Source organism: Salmo trutta, chromosome 15, assembly GCF_901001165.1.
Source record: "Salmo trutta chromosome 15, fSalTru1.1, whole genome shotgun sequence".
NCBI lineage: Eukaryota > Metazoa > Chordata > Actinopteri > Salmoniformes > Salmonidae > Salmo > Salmo trutta.
Genome location: NC_042971.1, coordinates 25,339,496 through 25,363,747, shown reverse-complemented (window position 1 = coordinate 25,363,747; position 24,252 = coordinate 25,339,496). Strand labels below are relative to the sequence as shown.

At 43.5% G+C, this 24,252-nt stretch overlaps 1 protein-coding gene across 2 annotated transcripts in view; it reads right to left on the bottom strand.

Moving 5' to 3' along the window:
* LOC115148680 (roundabout homolog 1) overlaps positions 1-20,030 on the bottom strand; it is a 31,828-nt gene extending 11,798 nt beyond the window's left edge. Inside the window, exons 1-7 of one of the 2 annotated variants that reach the window (XM_029690779.1) lie at positions 19,677-20,030; positions 14,051-14,383; positions 5,845-6,002; positions 4,867-4,987; positions 4,415-4,553; positions 3,900-4,027; positions 235-350 (exon numbers count right to left, since the gene is read on the bottom strand). In XM_029690779.1, the coding sequence (XP_029546639.1) occupies positions 235-350; positions 3,900-4,027; positions 4,415-4,553; positions 4,867-4,987; positions 5,845-6,002; positions 14,051-14,383; positions 19,677-19,881 (1,200 nt within the window). In that variant the 5' untranslated portion in view covers positions 19,882-20,030. Of the gene's footprint in view, positions 1-234; positions 351-3,899; positions 4,028-4,414; positions 4,554-4,866; positions 4,988-5,844; positions 6,003-14,050; positions 14,384-16,680; positions 17,074-19,676 lie in introns of those variants that run through there. The other variant, XM_029690780.1, reaches the window with a different exon arrangement.
* Between the last annotated feature and the right edge of the window lie 4,222 nt (positions 20,031-24,252).

Below are 24,252 nucleotides of genomic sequence, written 5' to 3'. Positions count from 1 at the left end.
GAAAGGAACAAAACAAAAGGAAAGCCACAGTTAAAAGATATGCCTTTCTGGAGAGTAGAAACTCAAAAAAGACAACCTTAAATCCGCATTATTTGAACGTTCTCTGTGACATGAAAATAATGCTCTGAACAAACGTGAAAAATTACAGACCTCAATCTTAGTTCAGCAAAAGGTTAACACCTAACAGTTTTCCTAATAATACATGCGCCTCCATGTGACGTCTGATCTCCGTACCTTCCACTGCACTTGGGACATGTTGGAGTTTGGAGTCAGCACCGTCACATTCTCCAGAGCCACGCGCAGGGCCGACAACTCTCTGTGAAGGTCCCTCTGTCTGGTACTTGCGGCTTCTGTGAAGGAGGGAGAAAACTCTTCAGAGAAGATAATATTTTACATTTACATTTAAGTCATTTAGCAGACGCTCTTATCCAGAGCGACTTACAAATTGGTGCATTCACCTTAAGATATCCAGTGGAAAAACCACTTTACAATAGTGCATCAAAATCTTTTGGGGGGGGGGGGTAGAAGGATTACTTTATCCTATCCCAGGTATTCCTTAAAGAGGTGGGGTTTCAGGTGTCTCCGGAAGGTGGTGATTGACTCCGCTGTCCTGGCGTCGTGAGGGAGCTTGTTCCACCATTGGGGTGCCAGAGCAGCGAACAGTTTTGACTGGGCTGAGCGGGAACTGTGCTTCCGCAGAGGTAGGGGGGCCAGCAGGCCAGAGGTGGATGAACGCAGTGCCCTTGTTTGGGTGTAGGGCCTGATCAGAGCCTGAAGGTACGGAGGTGCCGTTCCCCTCACAGCTCCGTAGGCAAGCACCATGGACTTGTAGCGGATGCGAGCTTCAACTGGAAGCCAGTGGAGAGAGCGGAGGAGCGGGGTGACGTGAGAGAACTTGGGAAGGTTGAACACCAGACGGGCTGCGCCGTTCTGGATGAGTTGTAGGGGTTTAATGGCACAGGCAGGGAGCCCACCCACAACAGCGAGTTGCAGTAATCCAGACGGGAGATGACAAGTGCCTGGACTAGGACCTGCGCCGCTTCCTGTGTGAGGCAGGGTCGTACTCTGCGAATGTTGTAGAGCATGAACCTACAGGATCGGGTCACCGCCTTGATGTTAGTGGAGAACGACAGGGTGTTGTCCAGGGTCACGCCAAGGTTCTTAGCACTCTGGGAGGAGGACACAAGGGAGTTGTCAACCGTGATGGCGAGATCATGGAACGGGCAGTCCTTCCCTGGGAGGAGGAGCAGCTCCGTCTTGCCGAGGTTCAGCTTGAGGTGGTGAGCCGTCATCCACACTGATATGTCTGCCAGACATGCAGAGATGCGATTCGCCACCTGGTTATCAGAAGGGGGAAAGGAGAAGATTAATTGTGTGTCGTCTGCGTAGCAATGATAGGAGAGACCATGTGAGGATATGACCGAGCCAAGTGACTTGGTGTATAGTGAGAATAGGAGAGGGTCTAGAACAGAGCCCTGGGGGACACCAGTGGTGAGAGCACGTGGTGCGGAGACAGATTCTCGCCACGCCACCTGGTAGGAGCGACCTGTCAGGTAGGACGCAATCCAAGCGTGGGCCGCGCCGGAGATGCCCAGCTCGGAGAGGGTGGAGAGGAGGATCTGATGGTTCATGGTATCAAAGGCAGCAGATAGGTCTAGAAGGATGAGCGCAGAGGAGAGAGAGTTAGCTTTAGCAGTGCGGAGAGCCTCCGTGACACAGAGAAGAGCAGTCTCAGTGGAATGCCCAGTCTTGAAACCTGACTGATTAGGATCAAGAAGGTCATTCTGAGAGAGATAGTAGGAGAGCTGGCCAAGGACGGCACGTTCAAGAGTTTTGGAGAGAAAAGAAAGAAGGGATACTGGTCTGTAGTTGTTGATGTCGGAGGGATCGAGTGTAGGTTTTTTCAGGAGGGGTGCAACTCTCGCTCTCTTGAAGACGGAAGGGACGTAGCCAGCGGTCATTTTATGTTCATAAATGGAAGTTCCCTACTGCCACTGAAATTGACACAAACTAAACTCCATATACATTTCCATAGTGATCCTAAAAACAGTTTACTTTAGAACCACACTCAATTCCGCCGCCATCTCACGGAAGTCATAAAAAAGTATTGTCCCTAATATGGTCTTTGTTGTGCATTCCAGTTTGATGTGTTCCCTTAGGAGAAATAGATTTAAACTCAGCAAAAAAAGAAATGTCCTCTCACTGTGAACTGCGTTTATTTTCAGTGTAAATATTGTTAATAATATGTGTAAATATTCGTATGAACATAAGATTCAACAACTGAGACATAAACTGAACAAGTTCCACAGACACATGACTAACAGAAATGGAATAATGTCTCTGAACAAAGGGGGGATCAAAATCAAAAGTAACAGTCAGTTACTGGCCACCAGCTGCAAGTACTGCAGTGCATCTCCTCCTCATTGACTGCACCAGATTTGCTAGTTCTTGCTGTGAGATGTTACCCCACTCTTCCACCAAGGCACCTGCAAGTTCCCGGACATTTCTGGGGGGAATGGCCCTAGCCCTCACCCTCCTATCCAACAGGTCCCAGACGTGCTCAATGGGATTGAGATCTGGGCTCTTCGCTGGCCATGGCAGAACACTGACATTCCTGTCTTGCAGGAAATCACGCACAGAACGAGCAGTATGGCTGGTGGCAATGTCTTGCTGGAGTGTCATGTCAGGATGAGCTTGCAGGAAGGGTACCACGTGAGGGAGGTGGATGTCTTCCCTGTAAAGCACAGCTTTGAAATAGCCTACAACGACAACAAGCTCAGTCCGATGACGCTGTGACACACTGCCCCAGACCATGACGGACCCTCCACCTCCAAATCGATCCCGCTCTAGAGTACACGCCTTGGTGTAAGTCGCTCTGGATAAGAGCGTCTGCTAAATGACTTAAATGTAAATGTAATGTAAATGTAACGCTCATTCCTTCAACGATAAATGCAAATCCGACCATCACCCCTGGTGAGACAAAACCGCAACTCATCAGTGAAGAGCCCTTTTTGCCTGTCCTGTCTGGTCCAGCGACGGTGGGTTTGTGCCCATAGGCGATGTTGTTGCCTGTGATATTTGGTGAGGACCTGCCTTACAACAGGCCTACAAGCCCTCAGTCCAGCCTCTCTCAGCCTATTGTGGACAGTCTGAGCACTGATGGAGGGATTGTGCATTCCTGGTGTAACTCGGGCAGTTGTTGTTGCCATCCTGTACCTGTCCCGCAGGTGTGATGTTCGGATGTACCCATCCTGTGCAGGTCTTGTTACACGTGGTCTGCCACTGCGAGGACGATCAGCTGTCCATCCTGTCTCCCTGTAGCGCTGTCTTAGGCGTCTCACAGTACGGACATTGCAATTTATTGCCCTGGCCACATCTGAAGTCCTCATGCCTCCTTGCAGCATGCCTAAGGCATGTTCACGCAGAGAAGCAGGGACCCTGGGCATCTTTCTTTTGGAGTTTTTCAGCGTCAGTAGAAAGGCCTCTTTAGTGTCCTAAGTTTTCATAACTGTGACCTTAATTGCCTACCGTCTGTAAGCTGTTAGTGTCTTAACGACCGTTCCACAGGTGCATGTTCATTAATTGTTTATGGTTCATTGAACAAGCATGGCAAACAGTGTTCAAACCCTTTACAATGAAGATCTGCGAAGTCATTTGGATTTTTACGAATTATCTTTGAAAGACAGGGTCCTGAAAAAGGGCCGTTTATTTTCTTGCTGAGTTCATTATATTTAGCTGTAAGGAAATAGGGTACGATAGGATAAACTTTGATTTCACCGAGGCGAAACTGGCTTAGACACACAGTCCTGCTGTACACAACATAAACACTGTATATTACATATTCAACCGATACACAACACATAAACGTAGCGTTGAAGGCCCAAGCTAAGCGCACTTACCCTCCACTACTAGCTGTGCACTGGCGGTGACCACCCCCACGTCGTTGACAGCTGTGCAGGTGTACCTCCCAGAATCCAGTGACGTCACATAGTGGATTTGCAGGCTCTGGTCAGGATTTACTAGATACCTACAGACATGACACAGAAATCAGTACAACACTCCTTCTAGCAACTGCATGCAATTATTAGAAATCAAAGAATGACATATTATTGAACAGTATACTAAGTATTGCCTTTCATGACATATGTACTGACTGTGCTGTGGAGTAGCTAAGCTGAGAGAGAGTCACAGTAAAAATATGGTTGAAGATAACTACACCAAATTATTTTCAAAAGCACAATCTCAGACATTGCCAATTCATCCAAAACTCATTTTTAATACATTCTCCATGTCTTTCGTCATTGTTTTTTAAAATGTTACATATGCACCTGATACACCACATGTAAATAACAGCTTTTAAGTCTAATGTACAGTTAATGAACAAAGCTTTTTTAGTTGAATACAAGAATCAGACCTGCCATTGGGCAGAGGGCCCTGCTCGCGGCTCCACTCCACAGCAGGCATGGGATCTCCTTTAGCCTCGCAGTAGAACTGGGCAGACTCCCCCATCCCCACCGACATATCCTGAGGCTTTAGCACCAACACTGGCTTGGCTGAGGATTGAGAAAGCACGGACAAATATGAAAAGTATGGTTAGTCATATCATACCTCATGCATTCAATTGCATTCAATTCCATGCTATCCCTTTTATCAATAGCAAACATTCTTAGCAGCATGACATACCTTTTCCACAATGTTGTGCAGACCTAAACTGTACTGTGCTGACTCAGTTCTTTTCACATTGTCATTTCCAGCAACAATGGTGGATGCATAATCAGGCCAGCGCTGTACAGCTTGGCTCAGTAGTGTGAAAAGGTTATTGCTAAAATGCTGATGTACTGTATATGGGGTCAGGGTTTATCTTACCTAGGACAGAAAGGCGGGCGGCCCTGCTCTCTCTTACTCCCACAGTGTTGGAAGCCACACAGATGTACACGCCAGAGTCATTCTTCTGGGCTGGGGCAATGATCAACTTCCCATTCAGCGCCTATAGGTCACATGGGTAGCAATCACATACAGTTAAAAAAATGTTAATTATTGCAGAGGATAAAAAGCCTTGTACCAGCCTTGGCTTGTGTGAGCCGAAATGGCTCATAGGAGCAGGAGCCTATCTCCTGTTTCTGTGGAGTGAACAGCTTGATGTACAAGTACACCCCCTGGACAGGACGCTAGTCTATCACAGGGCCTTACCCCCAATCTATCTCCTTAGGAATGACTCCCCCCATCTCTTCTTTTGGCAGCAGTAATCTGACTCTACTCTGCTGCTTTAACTGGACCCAACAGCTACTTTACAAAGCCGGACACTCACCTAACCATGTCCTGTGAATTGTGTGCCAAACAGAGACGCATTGTTTTGTCTTTGGTATGACTCAGCCAGGGATTGAACTCTCAACAGTCAAATCTCAGGGCTGACCCTCTAACCAGAAGGCCAATGAATTTGCCATTGCAGAGGATAAATGATAATCATTTTTGGTCCAAGATGAAAGGTCCTCTTTTATTAATGAAAAATGAAAATGAAGCAGCCTGTGGTTTTAATCAAACCTTTGTACAACAATGCCCTCTATTCGTAAAAGGATGATACCACATCAGGATTGGAGAAATAAGTAATCAAACAAAACAGTATGATGAACCCCCCAGGTTGGTGTGGAATAAATTTCAGCTCCTGCCACCTCGGGGAATTAACTAAAGTTAGATAAATTCATTAAAATATGGATAAAGCTACATATTTTGAAAATACATTTTCTGCAATGAAATGCAGACTGACAACTGTCCCAGTGTTAATTTCCAATTTCCAAACCATACAAACCCCTAAAAAGCATGTAGCTATGTTTAAGGGGGTCTCACAGTGTAATGCGGGTCAGTGTTGTTGATGGGGACCCCGTCTTTCCTCCAGGTGACGTTGGGCTCGGGGTGTCCCACCGGCGGGCTGCAGTTCATCACCGCCACCTCCTCCACAGCCACCTCCACATCAGTGGGCTGCACCCGGAAGTCTTCACGGAGAGCTGGAAGAAGACATGACAGAGGAGGTCCATTCATAACCAGTGAGTCTGAGACTAGCTGGTGCACAGTTCCATAACAGTACATTGTACGAAAACGTTAAAGTTAGTCAACAAGCCTGTAGTTCATAAACATTGCCTGGGAAACGTGCCGAGCACAACACACATCACTGCCTGCTTGAATTGTCTTCCCACAAATTAGAGTTTTGACCACCAAAAACAAGCAAGGCTTACAATAACCTCATCTAATGATTTTTTTAAACAAAACCATTACCATACATCACACAGCTCCAAATATCCAGATATTCTGTACACGGAATACATAGTGCCTTTGTCCAGTGTTGCCCCATCAACAACCACATACAGTAACAGTCAAAGGTTTGGACACACCTACTCATTCAAATGTTTTTCTTTATTTTTACTATTTTCTACATTGTAGAATAATAGTAAAGACATCAAAACTATGAAATAACATATGGAATCATGTAGTAACCAAAAAAGGTGTTAAACAAATCCAAATATATTTTAGATTCTTCAAAGAAGCCACCCTTTGCCTTGATGACAGCTTTGCACACTCTTGGCATTCTCTCAACCAGCTTCACCTGGAATGCTTTTCCAACAGTCTTAATGGAGTTCCCACATATGTTGAGCAATTGTTGGCTGCTTTTCCTTCACTCTGTGGTCCAACTCATCCCAAACCATCTCAATTGGGTTGAGGTTGGGTGATTTTTGTATATGTATTTATTATGGATCCCCATTAGCTGCTGCCAAAGCAGCAGCTACTCTTCCTGGGGTCCAGCAAAATTAAGGCAGTTTATAAAATTTTTAAAACATTACAATACATTCACAGATTTCACAACACACTGTGTGCCCTCGGGCCCCTACTCCGCCACTACCACATATCTACAGTACTAAATCCATGTGTATGTATAGTGCGTATGTTATCGTATGTGTGTGTGTGTGTATATGCATGTGTCTGTGCCAATGTTTGTGTTGCTTCACAGTCCCCGCAGTTCCATAAGGTGTTTTTTTAATCTGTTTTTTAAATCTAATTTTACTGCTTGCGTCAGTTACTTGATGTGGAATAGAGTTCCATGTAGTCATGGCTCTATGTAGTACTGTGTGCTTCCCATAGTCTGTTCTGGACTTGGGGACTGTGAAGAGACCTCTTGTGGCATGTCTTGTGGGGTATGCATGGGTGTCTGAGCTGTGGGCCAGTAGTTTAGACAGACAACTCGGTGCATTCAACATGTCAATACCTCTCATAAATAGAAGTAGTGATGAAGTCAATCTCACCTCCACTTTCAGCCAGGAGAGATTGACATGCATATTATTAATATTAGCTCTCTGTGTACATCCAAGGACCAGCCGTGCTGCCCTGTTCTGAGCCAATTGCAATTTTCCTAAGTCCTTTTTGTGGCACCTGACCACACGACTGAACAGTAGTCAAGGTGCCACAAAACTAGGGCCTGTAGGACCTGCCTTGTTGATAGTGTTGTTAAGAAGGCAGAGCATCACTTTATTATAGACAGACTTCTCCCCATCTTAGCTACTACTGCATCAATATGTCTTGACCATGACAGTTTACAATCTAGTGTTACTCCAAGCAGTTTAGTCATGTCAATTTGCTCAATATCCACATTATTTATTACAAGATTTAGTTGAGGTTTAGGGTTTAGTGAGTGATTTGTTCCAAATACAATGCTTTTAGTTTTAGAAATATTTGAGCAACTGTGTAGGCCAGGTCATCTGATGCAGCACTCCATCACTCCTCTTCTTGGTCAAATAGCCCTTACACAGCCTGGAGGTGTTGGGTCATTGTCCTATTGAAAAACAAATGATAGTGCCACTAAGCACAAACCAGATGGGATGGCGTATCCCTCCAGAATGCTGTGTTAGCCAAGCTGGTGAAGAGTGCCTTGAATTCTAAATAAGTCACCGACAGCATCACCAGCAAAGCACCCCCACACCGTCACACCTCCTCCTCCATACTTCACGGTGGGAACCACACATGCGGAGATCATAAATTCACCTACTCTGAATCTCACAAAGACACCAGACCAAAGGACATATTTCCACCTGTCTAATGTCCATTGCTCGTGTTAATAATGACCTTCTATATACCACCTCTACCTTGTCACAACACAACACGCATTAAGAGGAAAGAAATTCAACAAATCAACTTTTAACAAGGCACACCTGTTAATTGAAATGCATTCCAGGTGACTACCTCATGAAGCTGGTTGAGAGAATGCCAAGAGTGTGCAAAGCTGTCCAGGGCAAAGCCTGGCTACTTTGAAGAATCTCAAATATAAAATATATTTAGATTTGTTTAACACTTTTTTGGTTACTACATGATTCCATATGTGTTATTTCATAGTTTGATGTCTTCACTATTATTCTACAATGTAGAAAATAGTAAAAAAATAAACTCTATAAATCCTTGAATGAGTAGGTGTGTCCAAACTTTTGACTGGTACTGTACGTTCCTCAGAGGTCCCAAACAATTCATAGAGCAAACTTGTTATGTCACTGTAGACAGGTCAACAAGTACATGACAGACAAGCCTGACCTCTTGACAGGAACAAGTCATGTTTACTCAATCATTAAGAGTAACTGTGAACCATGTAGGTTGAAGGTCTAAGGAGCTTCCTCCCATTATATCCAAAAGGACAGAAACAATGGCCTTTCACCTTGAATGTATAAATTACAACATGTTTAGGATGCCTGTTTAAATCTTCACTGATACTATTACATTGCAACACCAAATGGAATCATGAGACAAAACATTTTTGGACACACAATGGTCTAGTGCCATAACGTACTAGTAGAATATCTCCAATCTTTTGTTCATCAAAATATTAAGGAATGATCTTAAGATGGAGTTCTTTAAAATATAGATACGTGTATTCTTCAACTTAATAATTAGCCGGAAATGAACTTAGCCCAACTCTTGAATTAACAGTGATGCATGGTTTATTGCTGTTTAGGCTACTTTTCCTAACCAGTTCAACTATACTGACAAAGGTCAAGATTGCACGATTAGCTTAATGAAACTAACCCGGATAAATAAAGGTTAAATTCTAAATATACCACAATCCTTCTGCTACTGTTCTCTAAAGTACTGTCGATCTGCCAACTGAATCTAAATTAAGTACCACTGTCTATTGTCCCAATGGCTCCACCACCAAATGTACTGCTCCAGGGAAGTTCCCCCAACAAGTCAATCAGCCACTAATTATACCATCCAGCTCAGGAATCCAGTGGTCTCCGGGTGACCCTGTTTTGGGTGCAAACAGAGGCTGAGGGGTCAGGGGTCATTTAGCAGTGTTTGTCCTGGAGAGGTGGTATTCATTGACATTGGACCCCCTTACTTATTCTCTGTAATCACAGACAATCTCGCTCTCTTCCTCTGGAGCAGGATTATGTGGGTCTGTGAATACTGGGGGCTTCCCGTTGACCTCAAGGATCATATATCAGCTTGATATAATGTTAAAGGTCAGCATGGAGGTAGAGAGGAAGTGAATGGGACAGGATGTAGGAGCCACAGAGAGCCATACAACCAAGACAATAGAATGTATTCTAAGGCCACAGTTTTACATCCATCTGGCATAGTCCTGGAAAGCAGCCTTGTGTGATTTTGGTTCCATCTCAGTATAAGCACACCTGATTCAGCTCATCAATATCTTGAGTGGTTTATTAGTTACTGCACACTGCGGAGACTGATACATAGTCTCTTCACTCGCATGATCCATAACAGTGAGATGGTACCTCTCTTCATCCTAGTGTGCAATTATTTTTGCATGGTATCTTGGCATTTACAGTTCCTTCAGAAAGTATTCATACCCCTTGACACATTTTTTGCCAATTTATTAAAAACAAAATACAGAAATAGCTCATAAGTATTCACACCCCTGAGATGTCCGAATCACCTTTGGCAGTGATTACGATCAGTCTTTCTGGGTAAATCTAAGAGCTTTGCACACCTGGGGCCTCATTTGACAATATTGGGAGGAACTATTCTAAAATACAACTTACGAAAGGAATTTAGAATGTTAATAAGCATAGAAAATGTTTGATTTATCAAACAATCCTATGAGTGCACACCGGTAAGAGATCACCATTGATAAATACCAATTGTTCTCAGCCTCAGTGCACGACCTTGGCTATTTGCATTTCAAAATGTTCCTAATTAACCATATATGGTCAAAATCATCCCTTTAAAGCATGTGGGGAAAATAAAATGGGGTACCATGACATACAACGCCGCAAACAAAAAAAGCTTCGGAAAAAATAAATTTTCCAAGAATGAAATACAGGTGCTAGGGTCAGAGATTGAGTACAACCAAAATATTATATTTGGCTCACTCAGTTGTGGCTTGACCAGTAAAAATTCAAACATAGCTACAAAGAGAGGACCATTGAGCCAATTAGTTACATTAGCAATGGCAAATATACTTCAAATGAGCAGGCAACACTCATCAATAAGCCATCCATCCTCAACAGCTCCTTCCTGTAGGCGTATAGGCCAACATTGCTATTCTGCAGAATGAACGAGTTGTGCGTACCACCTGGCCACCACATTCAGCAGCGTCTTTTGCGCACCACATAACCTATCGCCTGCACATTAAGAGTGGAAGCCTTTTCTGTTCACATAGTTGAAATCGTTTTAGGATGGTGCTTTTATGGTGATGTGGGTGCGGTCTATTGCTCTGTTCGTATTTGGGAACCCATTGTTGGCAAGAAAAAACTCTCACGACTTCAACCTGTTGTGCGATGGTGTATGAAAATTGTATGTTACAGTTCGTTTTGCTGATGATTGTATCCAAAACATTAGCTCATCGAGGGTTGTGAGCAGTGGCGGTTCTAGCTTGTATGGCTCCCTGGGCGAACGCCCCCCCACAGCCAACAAAATAAAAGCACCATTCTGCACTAACTCATCTTTATTCGGACATTTGGAACACAAATAAATAATAATAATATTTACAACTATATAAATATAAAAATATATGCAAAAATAAGACTCAAAAATATCAAAAAGTAGTAACAAAGACAAATAAAAACAAATTGTAGTATATAAATACAAATAAAAAAGATGATCAAATTATTACACTATTATCCTATTGCTAACAAAAAACACACAAATAAAACTAAATTGCACAAATCCTATATCACACAAATAGAATAACACACTTATAAAGAGAACCTGATTATTACACTACTGCACTTCAAACAAGAAACACAAACTAAATTGCTCAACTGCCATCTAAGCCCTGACTTTTCTTGCCTTCCTTGATGCAAAGTTATCAATTACATCATCATAAGAAATCTGCCCAGCAATTGCATGGTTAATACGGATAACAACAAGGCTACTAAGGCATTCCTGTGACATGGTGGACCTCAGGTAGGATTTGATGAACTTCAGCTTAGAAAAACGCCTCTCTGCTTGAGCTACGGTCACTGGAAGAGCAAGACAAATTCTGAGAGCAGTCCACAAATGTGGATAAATTTGGACTGGTTTTATATTATTCTTAACGATTTCGCACAAACCAGAACAAAATGCAACAATATGCCTGTGAAACTATATATTCACAGTATTATGAATGAATTGTGGTTTATTTGGTAGCATTTCGCAGTGTGACTGATTTTACTAATTGCATTAGTACTTTACAAATTTAGAGGTGCGCTATTTGATAGATTCCCCCGCTCCCCCTACCTCGGGCTACCAGTGGGGAGAACTGAGGTCAACCTACCCCCACCCCCCTCCCCATCTCGTACTTCTGAGTGGGTTACCTTCCCAGGCAGTAGCCAGCCTAGCTCATAAACTAGAATCAGGGCGCCCACTCCGACAAGGTTAATTGACCCACAGTCCCACACGGTGACATGATTTTATTGACGTGACGTGCAAATGAGCGATGGAAAACCGATCGCGCAAATGTCATCATTACCATTTTTTGGGTGAGGGCGCCCCGTGCTGCCCCCGGCAAGATACCGCCCTGGGCGGCTGCCCATGTCGCCTATACCTAAATCCGCTACTGGTTGTGAGATACCGATCGGCAAGCTCCCGCTGAAAAGTGCACGTTGCCAAAAACCCGATAGCACTTGGATTTGCACTGGAATGGCATGCGTTTGTCTTTTTAAAGTAGGTCTTAAATCCTCGCAAATTGGTTAATCAGATAATTTCCCAAACCCAATCTGTACTTTCGGCCAAAAACAATCCCACCTGTCTCTATAAACGTGCTCTCTACGAAATGCAGCGTGCCAAATCGTCAAATAGATCAGCCTCATGCGATTTCCCATGATCTCAGCCTTTTATAGTATTTCAACAGTGGTTTCACTTTCACACGTGCCTCTAATTTAACAAATGACTGTATTTTCTAAGGATTATTATTGGAACAAATGCACTGATGTAGTCAAGTTATATGACTGTCAAGATATGTTTCATGAATTCACAAAGGAAATTCAACTATTATTACTCTCAATTATATTTTCCCCATTCTATGCTTGACAAGAAGTTCCCTTATTCCACCACTTGGCATTGAGCATTATGCATGGTCATAGCTGTGCGTAAAGTTACTAACACTCTCAAGCAAACATGCATATTGATAAATCTCACACTTTGTGTGGAAATGATCCCACGCATGGTTTATGCACAGATGTGCCTACACATGATTGATAAATGAGGCCCCTGGATTGTACAATATTTGCACATTGTTCTTTTTTAAATTCTTCAAGCTCTGTCAAATTGGTTGCTGATCATTGCTAGACAGCCATTTTCAAGTCTTGCCATAGATTTTCAAGCCAATTTAAGTAATAAATGTAACTTGGTCACTCAGGAACATCCAATGTTGCCTTGGTAAGCAACTCCAGTGTATATTGGCCTTGTGTTTTAGGTTATTGTCCTGCTGAAAGGTGAATTTGTCTCCCAGTGTCTGTTGGAAAGCAGACAACCAGGTTTTCCTCTAGGATTTTGCCTGTGCTTAGCTCTATTCTGTTTCTTTTTATCCTAAAAAAACTCCCTAGTCCTTGCTGATGACAAGTATACCCATAACATGATGCAGCCACCACCACCATGCTTGAAAATATGAAGAGTGGTACTCAGTGATGTGTTGTGTTGGATTTGCCCCAAACATAACACATAACGCTTTGAATTCAGAACATAGAGTTAATTTATTTGCCATGTCTTTTGCAGTTTTACTAGTGCCTTATTGCAAACAGAATGCATGTTTGGAATATTTGTATTTTATACAGGCTTCTTTTCACTCTGGGTAGCATTTCTGGAGTAACTACAATGTTGTTGATCCATCCTCAGTTTTCTCCTATCACAGCCATTCAACTCTGTAACTGTTTTAAAGTCCCCGTTGGCTTATGGTGAAATCTTTGAGTGCTTTCCTTTCTCTCAGGGAACTGAGTTAGGAAGGACGCCTGTATCTTTGTAGTGACTGGGTGTATTGATACACCATCCAAAGTGTAATTAATAACTTCACCATGCTCTAAGCTAAAGGATATTCAATGTCTGCTTTTTATTTTACACATCAACCAATAGGTGCCCCCTTCTTTGCGAGGTATTGGAAAACCTCCCTGGTCTTTGCGGTTAAATCTGTGTTTGAAATGTACTGCTCGACTGAGTGACCTTACAGATAATTGTATGTGTGGGGTACAGAGATGAGGTAGTCATTCAAAAATCATGTTAAACACTATTATTGCACACACAGTGAGTCCATGCAACTTATTATGTGACTTGTTAAGCAAATTGTTTACATCTGAACTTATTTAGGCTTGCCGTAACAAAGGGGTTGAATACTTATTGACTCAAGATAATTCAGCTTTTCATGTTTTATTAATTTGTACAAATTTCTAAAAACATAATTCCACTTTGACATTATGGGGTATTGTGTGTAGGCCAGTGACACAAAATCTAAATGTAATCAATTTTAAATTCAGGCTGTAACACAATGTGGAAAAAGTCAAGGGGTGTGAATACTTTCTGAAGGCATTGTATGACAAGATAAATGCATGTCCATCTAGTTTGAAAGACTTCCCCAGAGTCTTACCTGCGATATAGAGAGAGGCATTGCGGCTGGTGGCCTTGCCTGCGCTGTTCTTTGCCACGCACGCGTACACACCCTCGTGTGACTGACTCCGCCTCCCAGGGACCACGCTGAGGAAGAACAGGCTCCCCTCTGACAGAACGATGGGCCGCGATTGGTGGTCCAGCTTGTCCATCTCCAGGGGCTGGCCATTGCGGAGCCACTCGATGGAGGGCTCGGGTGTGCCTTCGGCACGGCAGGAGAGGGTGGCAGGGCTGCCTACCTTGACCACCACGTCTGAGGGGTGGTGGACGATCAGCGGGGTTACCTCCACTACCTCCGCCCTCAGCCTGGAACCTGGAGGGAACAAAAACAGTGGATGGAGGAACAATGGAGAAAATAAGGTTCTGTCAAAATAGGCTATTGCATCTGTTAATTCACAGAAGCTCTGGCAATAGTTTATTACTATTACTATGCATACTATTCATTTAGCAATGAATGGGGTGAAGAGGACGAGATCGGGCGTATTCAGGCTGGTATGGCCGTAAGCCATGGAACAAGAGTTGGAAAGACTATTTCAAGTTCATGTAACTCAAAAAAACTGAGGAACTAGAATAGCCATTCCATATTAAAATGACCCTGATATTATTACTGTGTTTATAGTGAGCAAAAAGCTTACAGCACCTGATATTCCCAAGCGGTCTCCCAACCAAGTAGTAACCAGTTCTGACCCTGCTTAGCTTCCGAGATCGAGCATATTCAGGCTGGTCTGGCCGTAAGCCATGGAATGAGAGGTGGATAGACTATTTCAAGTTCATGGACACTCAAAAAAACGAACTTTGCATTAATATCCCTTGGGACCTGATAGTAGGAAAGGAATGTACTGATTCATACAGCCATTCTAGTAATATCACAAACAAACCATTCCTAACTCACGTAACGGGAGGCCCTGTACAATCTGATCTTGGGTCAGTGTTTTAGGCTACATACGTCAACAAGCATCTCCTTTGGGAGTGTCGCCAATGCTTTTCACGCCATAAGCAACTCCCACCTTCAAAAACATGTTTTACTGTGTTGGAGAGCAACAATGTAGTACAGTATGACTCAAAGGCTAATGACAGATGGAGAGGTAGTGAGGAAAACATGTGGGCCAAAGTGGTCTCAAACAAACTCTGACTGAAGTAGTCTGAAGTGTGTGGTCCCCTTTTCAAAGTGGAACAAGGGTATACTTAAGAGTCAGTAATAGTGGGTTTTTACAGAAGAGACACCACGCCCAGAGAGTGGCCCCTAGTTCAGGGTCCGCTCACACACTCAAGTAAAAGCATCCACCACAAACAAGCATAGACACCGGCTACCAACAAACAATGCCTATTCTTAGGCCAGCAGCATTGGAATTCCATTGTTCGGCCCATGGTATTGGATGACTCCAAGTTGGAGGAAGTGGGGGGATTCTGCTGTACTTCCTGTATGGGACAGGAAGCTGGGACAGGAAGCTAAACCAGTCTCAAGGCCGTTTGCCCCCCCCCACACACACTAAACAATAGAACAAAATTCCTTCATGCAGACACAATCAAGAGGGCTCAAAGGGAAATCTGTCACCTGTGCACTGAGTGTGTGGCAGTGGACCCCTGCTATTATTGCCCCGGCGACAATGCCCTTATTGAGTGGCAATGTCAAAACACTATTGATGCTAAGGTTTACACTGGCACTATGTTCTATTGGATAAAAATTGGACTCTGGCCATTGAGCTGTGCTAGGCTATATATGGTTGTGTTGATTGTGATAATGAACATTGCATTCTGGAACAGCTATCTGATGGATGCTTTCATCACGTATGAGATGACATGCTTTCAAAGACTGTCAAGATCATTTTGATAGGATTTCAGATGTGTTACAATCAACTAATCTTGCAAATGTAATTTGCAACACTAGGCTAGCCATAGGTCTACCCCTGATTGTGAGGTAAGACATTTTTGTCAGTGGCTTGCAAAGTTTATATTGTTTCAGAAAAATCTACTTCCTGAGGGAGAGTCCACACTTAAGTCATAAAATGATTTTGAAAGATTCAAAGCAGTTTCAATTAAAATATGCATATTATTTACAAAACCTATAGCGTAGACTAATACTATTTTCTAAATGGTCACTTTCATAAAGATTGGAATAACAATAGCTTATCTATAGCCTAGTACTGTGTCAAACAGATGGGCTGACTCGGGAAGGTGCTGTAGGCTACATCCACTTAATTATTTACTGAACGACAAAGTGCCATTGAAAAGTAAGAAAATGATTTGAAGCAAGCAGGGGAAACAAACAGAAATCACAAACAGGAGAGAACTCTATTTGCTATGTATCACATATGGCCAAAGCCTGGTGTTAAAAAGCTTAGCCTATCAATAAACAAATGGTGTCTGATACCACTAGAAACTTATTTTGAGAATGAGCTCCATTCATTCAAATAGGCCGCGCAAACCAGGCCACAATAACAGAGCAATTGAAAGGGTGGAAATATAGGCAGGGGAAACTTTTATAATTAACTTTATTTACTCAAATTGCTAGCAATATTAATAATTAAATAAACTATAAACGCATTAGCTGATATGTTTCCCATAGGCCTACAGTACATTACATGTATCATATACAAATAACAGCCTTACCTTCAAGGTTTCCAAGAGCTGCGAAAACTACCAAAAGTCTTATAAACACCTGTTCCGTCATTTTATCTTAGGTCACCAAAGTATGTAAACAAATCGTTATCGCATCGTTCACCTATCTGGTGCATATTACTTCACTTGAGGAGGCGCGTTTCCTATTTTACGCACAAATCAAAGATCCATTTGAGAAGGTTTCTTCTCCAGATTGATTAAGATTTTCCAGATAATTCCATTGGTGTTTCGTTTGCCATTCCATCACACATTGATTACCACCTTATCTAAATCCAAGAGAGCACCAATGCAATTAGCAACAGTCCCAAGTGACTGCCATGCGAATATAAGAGGCAGGCATAGTGGCAACAAGTCGCCGCCTAGAAAAATGCGACACTCCCCCGTTTTAACTCCCAGGCTGAAAATGTGTCTTTCGTCGCACGAGGGGCTTAAGCCACCCTTTTAATCACCAACACATCATTGGGATAGTTGCAGAGGGATAAAAGCCCTGCCACATAGTCTACACAGGATATAGGCTATTGTGGTTTACTTTGAACATAAATCGTTTCCTCAAATGCAACACTTTTTCATAGAACAATAAGATCATTTGCATCTGGGGTACGTTGAAGCCTTTTTACATCTAATTCAATGTTCCCTCATTTGAAGTGCCAATTTGAGGTTATCACTTCGGGTAGCCTACAGCAATATTGATCCTCATAAGCTATATTGGTTGCCTGCATTCTTTGAATGATTATACACTGAGTGTACAAAACATTAGGAACACCTGCTCTTTCCATGGCATAGACTGACCAGGTGAATCCAGATGAAAGCTATGATCCGTTATTGATGTCGCCTGTTAAATCTACTTCAAATCAGTGTAGATGAAGGGGAGGGGACAGGTTAAAGAAGGATTTTTAAGCCTTGAGACATGGATTGTGTATGTGTGCCTTCAGAGGGTAAATGGGCAAGAGAAAATATTGAAGTGCCTTTGAACAGGGTATGGTGGTAGATGCCAGACACACTGGTTTGAGTGTATCAAGAACTGCAACGCTTCTGGGTTTTCACACTCAACAGTTTCCGTGTGTATCAAGAATGGTCCACCACCCAAAAGACATCGAGCCAACTTGGCACAACTGTGGGAAGCATTGGCATCAACATGGGCCAGCATTCCGGTGGAACGCTTTCGACACTTTGTAGAGTTCATGAGGTTCTGGGAGCAAAAGTGGGTGCACCTGAATATTAGGAAGGTGTTCCTAATGTTTTGTACACTCAGTGTAATACAGCCAGAAATGTGGACTGGTTGTCTTTTTTCGTTGAAAACAATTTATAGCAGCAGTTCTGTCAACACTGCATGGAAAGACAGGAAATGAGGAGGCTCCCATGCTTCTAAACAATACATGGAAATGACTTAATCTCACATTTCATGAACTGGTGACATTCCACAGTTTTTGCAATCATATCTCATGGTTTATCATGGTATAATTGAATCTAAAAATAAGAAGTTGCAGAGCAAAAAATGGGAAATGCTAGGAATTGTTTTGTAGATAGAAGCAATCACAATAACATCTGCTAATGTCAATAGCCTTTTTCAACTGATTTAAATGACATATGGAGAGGTTTGACTTGCTCTAGCCTACAGATGCATACAGAGTAGGCCTTAAGAATAACAGATGCATTCTGATGTTTTCTTTTAGCGTTTAGAGTTTTAATTGAGACATTTTAATTGAACCAAAATGGATACAACATCTCTCTTTTACACCCTGCTACAAAGACACTCAGATGTCATCACCTAGTGATACATTACAGCAGAAACAAGGAGGCTAGAGCATAGCTGTGAGGAGAAAAGAAAAGCGACTTTAGGAGCTAATAGTTACTTATCCCAATTACCCCAAATCCTGTAAAAACAGGGCTCCTGGAGGGAGATGGCGAGAAGAGAAAGGGAGAACTACAAATGGTAGTCCATTCCCTCCAAACGAACACATAAATAAAGTGTTGTTTAGTGAACCGGCCATTGTTTCGGTCTAAAAAGGCCCAGTCGAGGTGACGGAAGCTTATATTGATCCAACAACTCGGGTTAGATGGCCCCGGCCAGCTTCCAGACAATTTCAAAAGGTTTAGAGAGGCTGAAGAAGGATGGCTCGCTCTAAACACATGGCATGGATTTATGTTGGGTTAAATATGTGCTAAAGGATGGCTTTAAAAAATGTACCCAGTAGGTATTTTATAAACATAAAGAAGTTCTAAGTCAACTGTTTGAGCCACAATTGTTTCTAAAGACAAGTTGAAAGAAGAATGCCATAGAACAAACTTATTGGCTGCAGTTAATGAGGTCTTCAACAATTTTGATGCCAATACAGGAACAAGAGTAAACTCGGATGAATCTGACCCAAGTCGCCTCATACTGGTTTTCTATCAATCGTCCAATACATTTTTTTTGTGTTTTCCATCTTAAAGATGTCACGCATTGGTCCACACACTGGGACACATGCTGAGTGCAATGTTTCTCATAACAGCTTGGGGCAGGCATAGCTGTCTCACTCTACAAAGAAATAATACACTTCATATGCAAATGACAAGCTTGCATAATTCATATAGAACTGATCATTTTTCATATGTATTTAACTTTTCATAAGTAGTTAATTGGATACAAAATATGTATGGGACCAACATTCTTTAGACTTTGATTGCAAACTTGATGACGTCATTCTGTACTATTATTTGATACACCGACAGTCGATCAGATATACATTACCTAATCAGTAATGCATTATCAATAAGACGCCTAATTGCAGGAAAGCATTATTAATTCATGATATAGCCTAACTCCACAACTTCTATCCTGCAATGAACTGCACCAAAGGTCGATATAGTGGAACATGGAGAACCGTCTGGGCTAATAGCATTAGTACTCAACACTACTGAGCTCATCAATCCTTCTTTGCTATGGTACAGGTTTCCCTCAAAAGACATTTGAGCAAGGTCAGGGGGGAAGGAAGGGTGGTGCTTACCTTTTCTCCGGTGTGGCCTGTCCCTATGAGGCCGATGCTGCTGGTGCTCCAATCGATGACGGACATGCTCCTTATGATCCTTGACCTGTGTCTTTGACCCCTCGGCCAATCCCGGCTCAGGTAGACAGGTGCATTGGCACTGACGTGACCCTTCCGCCCAGGTATAGAGCCAGGTTGCCCAGAGCAGACACATTCCAACCTGCATCTTTTAGCCTCCGCGTCTTCCCTATCTGGATGACAGCTCTACGCCAAAGCTCCGTGCCTAGCGCACAATCTCTGCCCCTGGTAGAGCCCCAACAGGCACATCTCAGCTAGTCTCTCCCTAGACAACTCTTAGACCTCCCTGTGTTAAATTATTTGGAGATTGTTATAAAGAATGTTTTTTCTTTATATTCCTTGCACCCTGGCTTTTGTGCTCCCCTTCCTTCCCTCCCTCCCTCTTTCTTTTTTTGCCTCTCTCCTTGCTCTCTCACTTCTCTTTCTCTGTGCCTCTTTTTTCTTTGGGGGGGGGGGTAAAATATGTTGGGGGGGAAACAATGATTGAAAAACAAGTTCAGGCCCCATACTGGGAGAGGAGCGCAGAGAAGGGGACCAAGGGGTCCTGTCTCCTCCAACAGCATATGTGTCATTCGTTCTGCACGGAGCAGGGGGACAGAAAACAAGGCCTGGAGGGGGAGGAGAAAGGGAAGAGAGTTTGGGGCAGGGGGAGGATACAGAGAAGCCTGTTTTACCAAAGCTAGATCAGTTCCATTAATCAAGTGTCTACCAGCTGACTGATCAAGTCCAGCACAATACCACTTTCTCCACTCCGCAACATCAAAGGGATTGGATATGCATCACGCCTCCCCACCCATTGGTTTGTGCTCTGAGATAATTTTTTCAAGGGAGACTGACTAAAGTAGGCAGGCGGTATCTGTTACTGTGTGCCCCCCTTTTCTGCCCATAGCGCTTTAGACCAAGGATTGGAGAGGGAGTGTTTCTGACCCTCTCCGAAAACTATAAATGCATCAATGCAAGAAAGGGTAAGCCTTTGTTGGAGGATATTCATGCTTTTCCAACAAGGAATATTACAATATGCCATGAAAAGCCAAATGCAAGATGGAACAAAACTAGACATCAAGGCCAGTGCATTCTCATTTGTTGAGGTGTAGATAATTCATTTTCACAGGTGACAATTTCAATTTTCGGAGCTCACGTATCAATTATCTGGCCAGAAGAACGCCAGTTCCCTTTGATAAGAAGGGAAAGGGAAAAAAGGGCCACAAAGGGTTATTTTTTTCACTCGTGGTCTTCCTTTAACGAGGCAACTCAAATCCCCAGTGCCCACCCCCCACTAGTGCAACTAGCAAGGCAAATTTGTAGCCGCCTGCTCGCACAGTATGAGCCCTCGTACATCATCTTGGATCAGCGATCACAATCAGACAAAAGTTTTTTACAACGACCTTGTCGAAACGTTCTGGTCTGATGTTTCAACAATCACTATCCAGTCCAGCTGGTTAGAGACTAGAGGACTTGGGGGAACAGAGGTAACAGAGGTACCATGCTGGGCTAACACATCGGACCTGATCTAGGGTTTTATCCCAACAACCTCTTGACAATTTTCTCTTTGTGCCCTGCAACCGCTAATGGACAATGACAGCCTTGACGTTGATGTACTAAAAGTCACTATGGGGCAGGGAGATGCATACAGCAGAGGGAAACCTTCTGCTGTATGCATCTATTCTAGCAGTGAGCAGTACACATGACGATACATAGCTAACCAAACTGTAAACCTCATAAAACTACCCTGATTTTAATATCTGATTGGCTACATCATCTTTCCACTGTGAATTCAGCTCCGAAGTCTAATTATTGAGTTCAATGAGCTATCACTATTCCATTTCAGGAACATGTCTGTGCCAAGTCAATAGTACAAACACCTCTTGCATCGTTAACCATTTCGTCAACACTTCATTGAGCTATTCCATTGAAAATCACTCTGATTCCAATTGATACAAAGAGCAAGACCAACAGGTGTGTCCTGTCCTCCCTGTGTATGAACTGACCGGACCACCAAACACACACAGATCTTTCCTTTGGACCACAGTGACCATCTACCACAGACAACCCATCTCTCACTCCATCATTACGACCATAGTCTTTTAAAGCCTGACACCATAACCCCTTCCCCGGGAGGTGGCCCGTGTTCGGACACCTCTCCCCACAATCACAGAGGGATCCCCGAAGAGCCACGCTTTGCCCCGTGATGGGCCGTCGGGTCTGAGCTGACAGGAGGCCATTGGAGAGCACTCTGACCTCTAAATTGGGCCTTCATCTTCACCCTAGGAGGAGGTAATCCCCTCCTGAGAGAGGACTAAGAGGAAAGAGGCGACACCGGCTCCTGAGACTCTGGATTTGTCCCAGAGTGTGTGGGGCACTGACAGCACCCTCTGGCCTTGCACAAAGGGCGTAATGGAGCGAGACTGGGGCGGCAGTGAGAAAATCCACAGTCCTCTGCCCCAAAAATACATCGGCAGTTGCCAGGGCAACCCTGCACCAAGCAAATTTCTAACCCCCAAAACAACTAATTTCCCAGCTATGGTGAAGCAGCCAGCCAAGCCAGGGTAGTGAGGGGACTCACTGGAGGTTTGGATGTTCCCAGTTCCACTCGTTGGACAGCGAGCCTTAATCAAATTCAGGCTTTGAGGGATTTAGAAGCAGCTCACCTATTTTTGGGGGGGTTTTCCCCTGTATAAGCCCTCAACAAAAAATGTATAGTTTTGAAACCTGTAACAAATTGGCAACGGAGGCCTGCTGAAAACTTTCCAGCCGAGTGGATCAAAGATCCATCGTCAATACCGGCAGTGCTAAACCATGGGCTCTTGTCTCCTGTCAAACAGCATGGAAGGGATGCTCTAACCATGGGTCAGGATGTTGGAGCACTGATAGAGGATCTTCAGGGTTAGCTTTGGTGAGAGTGGAAAGGCTTGATGACACTGGCCATATTGCACCAGGAACGAAGGATGAAGGATAGGGTGCGGGGGGGCAAGGCAGGAGTTCTGCTTCAATGCATCTCAAAACAGGCTCTAGTGAGGAGGAGCACACTCCCCTTCCCCTCCTTTTTCACCTCCCCTGCTTCAAAACCAAACACCACTCCCACATCCTGGGCTTTGCACACCTCTTTGCCCCCACATCTCTCTCTCCTTCTCTTTTTCTCTCTCTCCAGTCCCCCCCATCTCTTTGTATGTCCAGCTGGCTGCTCCACAAAGGCTCTGGATCGAGGTTCCAAAAGAGCTTCAAACCCCCAGACGCTTTGTTCTGCCCATTTTCCCACTCTCTAGAGAGGCAGTTTGGTAACAAAAATGATAATAAAAAAAAGGGATAAAGCAAAAGAAAGAGTGAGAAAGAGTTGGATCGGCTGAAGCAAAAAACTTTGGGGCGTGCGTCTTGCGGAGGCCCAAAACTGTCAGATTTGGAGCCTGAGGCAGCTGAAAGATGCGGTAATCGGTGGCATCTGCTGCATGGCGACCTTGAAATTTTAACTGTTGTTACAGGAAAAACCTTTCAAAAGGTACATTTCAACGACAACCCCCACACATTTGCAAATAAAGTAGTCTCTGATAACATTTCAACGCATAGGCCACATTCGTTTTCTTCACCTCCCAGGTAAATCCTATCCAACAAGTGTCACTACGCTTCAAAACATTCTACCACTCTATGGCGAAGATCATGTTTCATGGTAATCACATGCTCGATTACAGGCAAGGAGCCCCCCTCCACACATACCCCTTGGGTTGAATGATCTCAGATCCATCCCATGCCAGGCTGCACCACCCATTTCCAAGACTGTGTGAGAGGGACCTGTGGTGGTGGATGGGCCTGACCGTGTAGAAAAGGCCACTGTGTGGAGATGTGGGCCGGAACTAATAGGATTGGTTTTGATTCATTAGATTCTCTTTCATCATCCTGGTTGGAATTTCACTGCACGTCCCGTCAGGCTTTGCACTTTAAATAGGGGGCTGCAAGGAGCCAAGAGAGGGGCTGAGCAGTGGAAATTGAGCCCCTAGATTGCAAAAAAGCATCATACTCTGTGGAATCATTGGCGATACTATCCTAACCACGCCACTGTGCAACAGAATGGTATGATTAGAGATAAATGATTGATGACATAAAGGAGAGCGGACATCCATCTTACATTTTATAGGTTACTTACTATCCTCTAAGGGGCAAAAGGAAACATGTTTGTTTCATGGTGCTATGTTACCAATAATATACCCTTGCTGTACCCCTACTGCTTGTGACTGGATTCCTTTTAGAATATATCTTTTTTTGTGATGTCTTTAACGATACTTCTACAGGCCTGGCCTCCCAGTATCACATTTGTTGCCGTCTGAATAATATAGGGAAACTTGATATACCGTATGATTACTGTTTGTCGTCCTGGAGATTACATCTCATTTTAGGATTAGTGAAGATGAGTGTGAACGCTACACAATGCACACTTCTGATGAGCATTTATGCAATTTTATCTGAGAGTTAAAATGACAAAATAACTTAAAAACAATAGCACCCATTGTTCAAGGAAAGAAATGCTGCA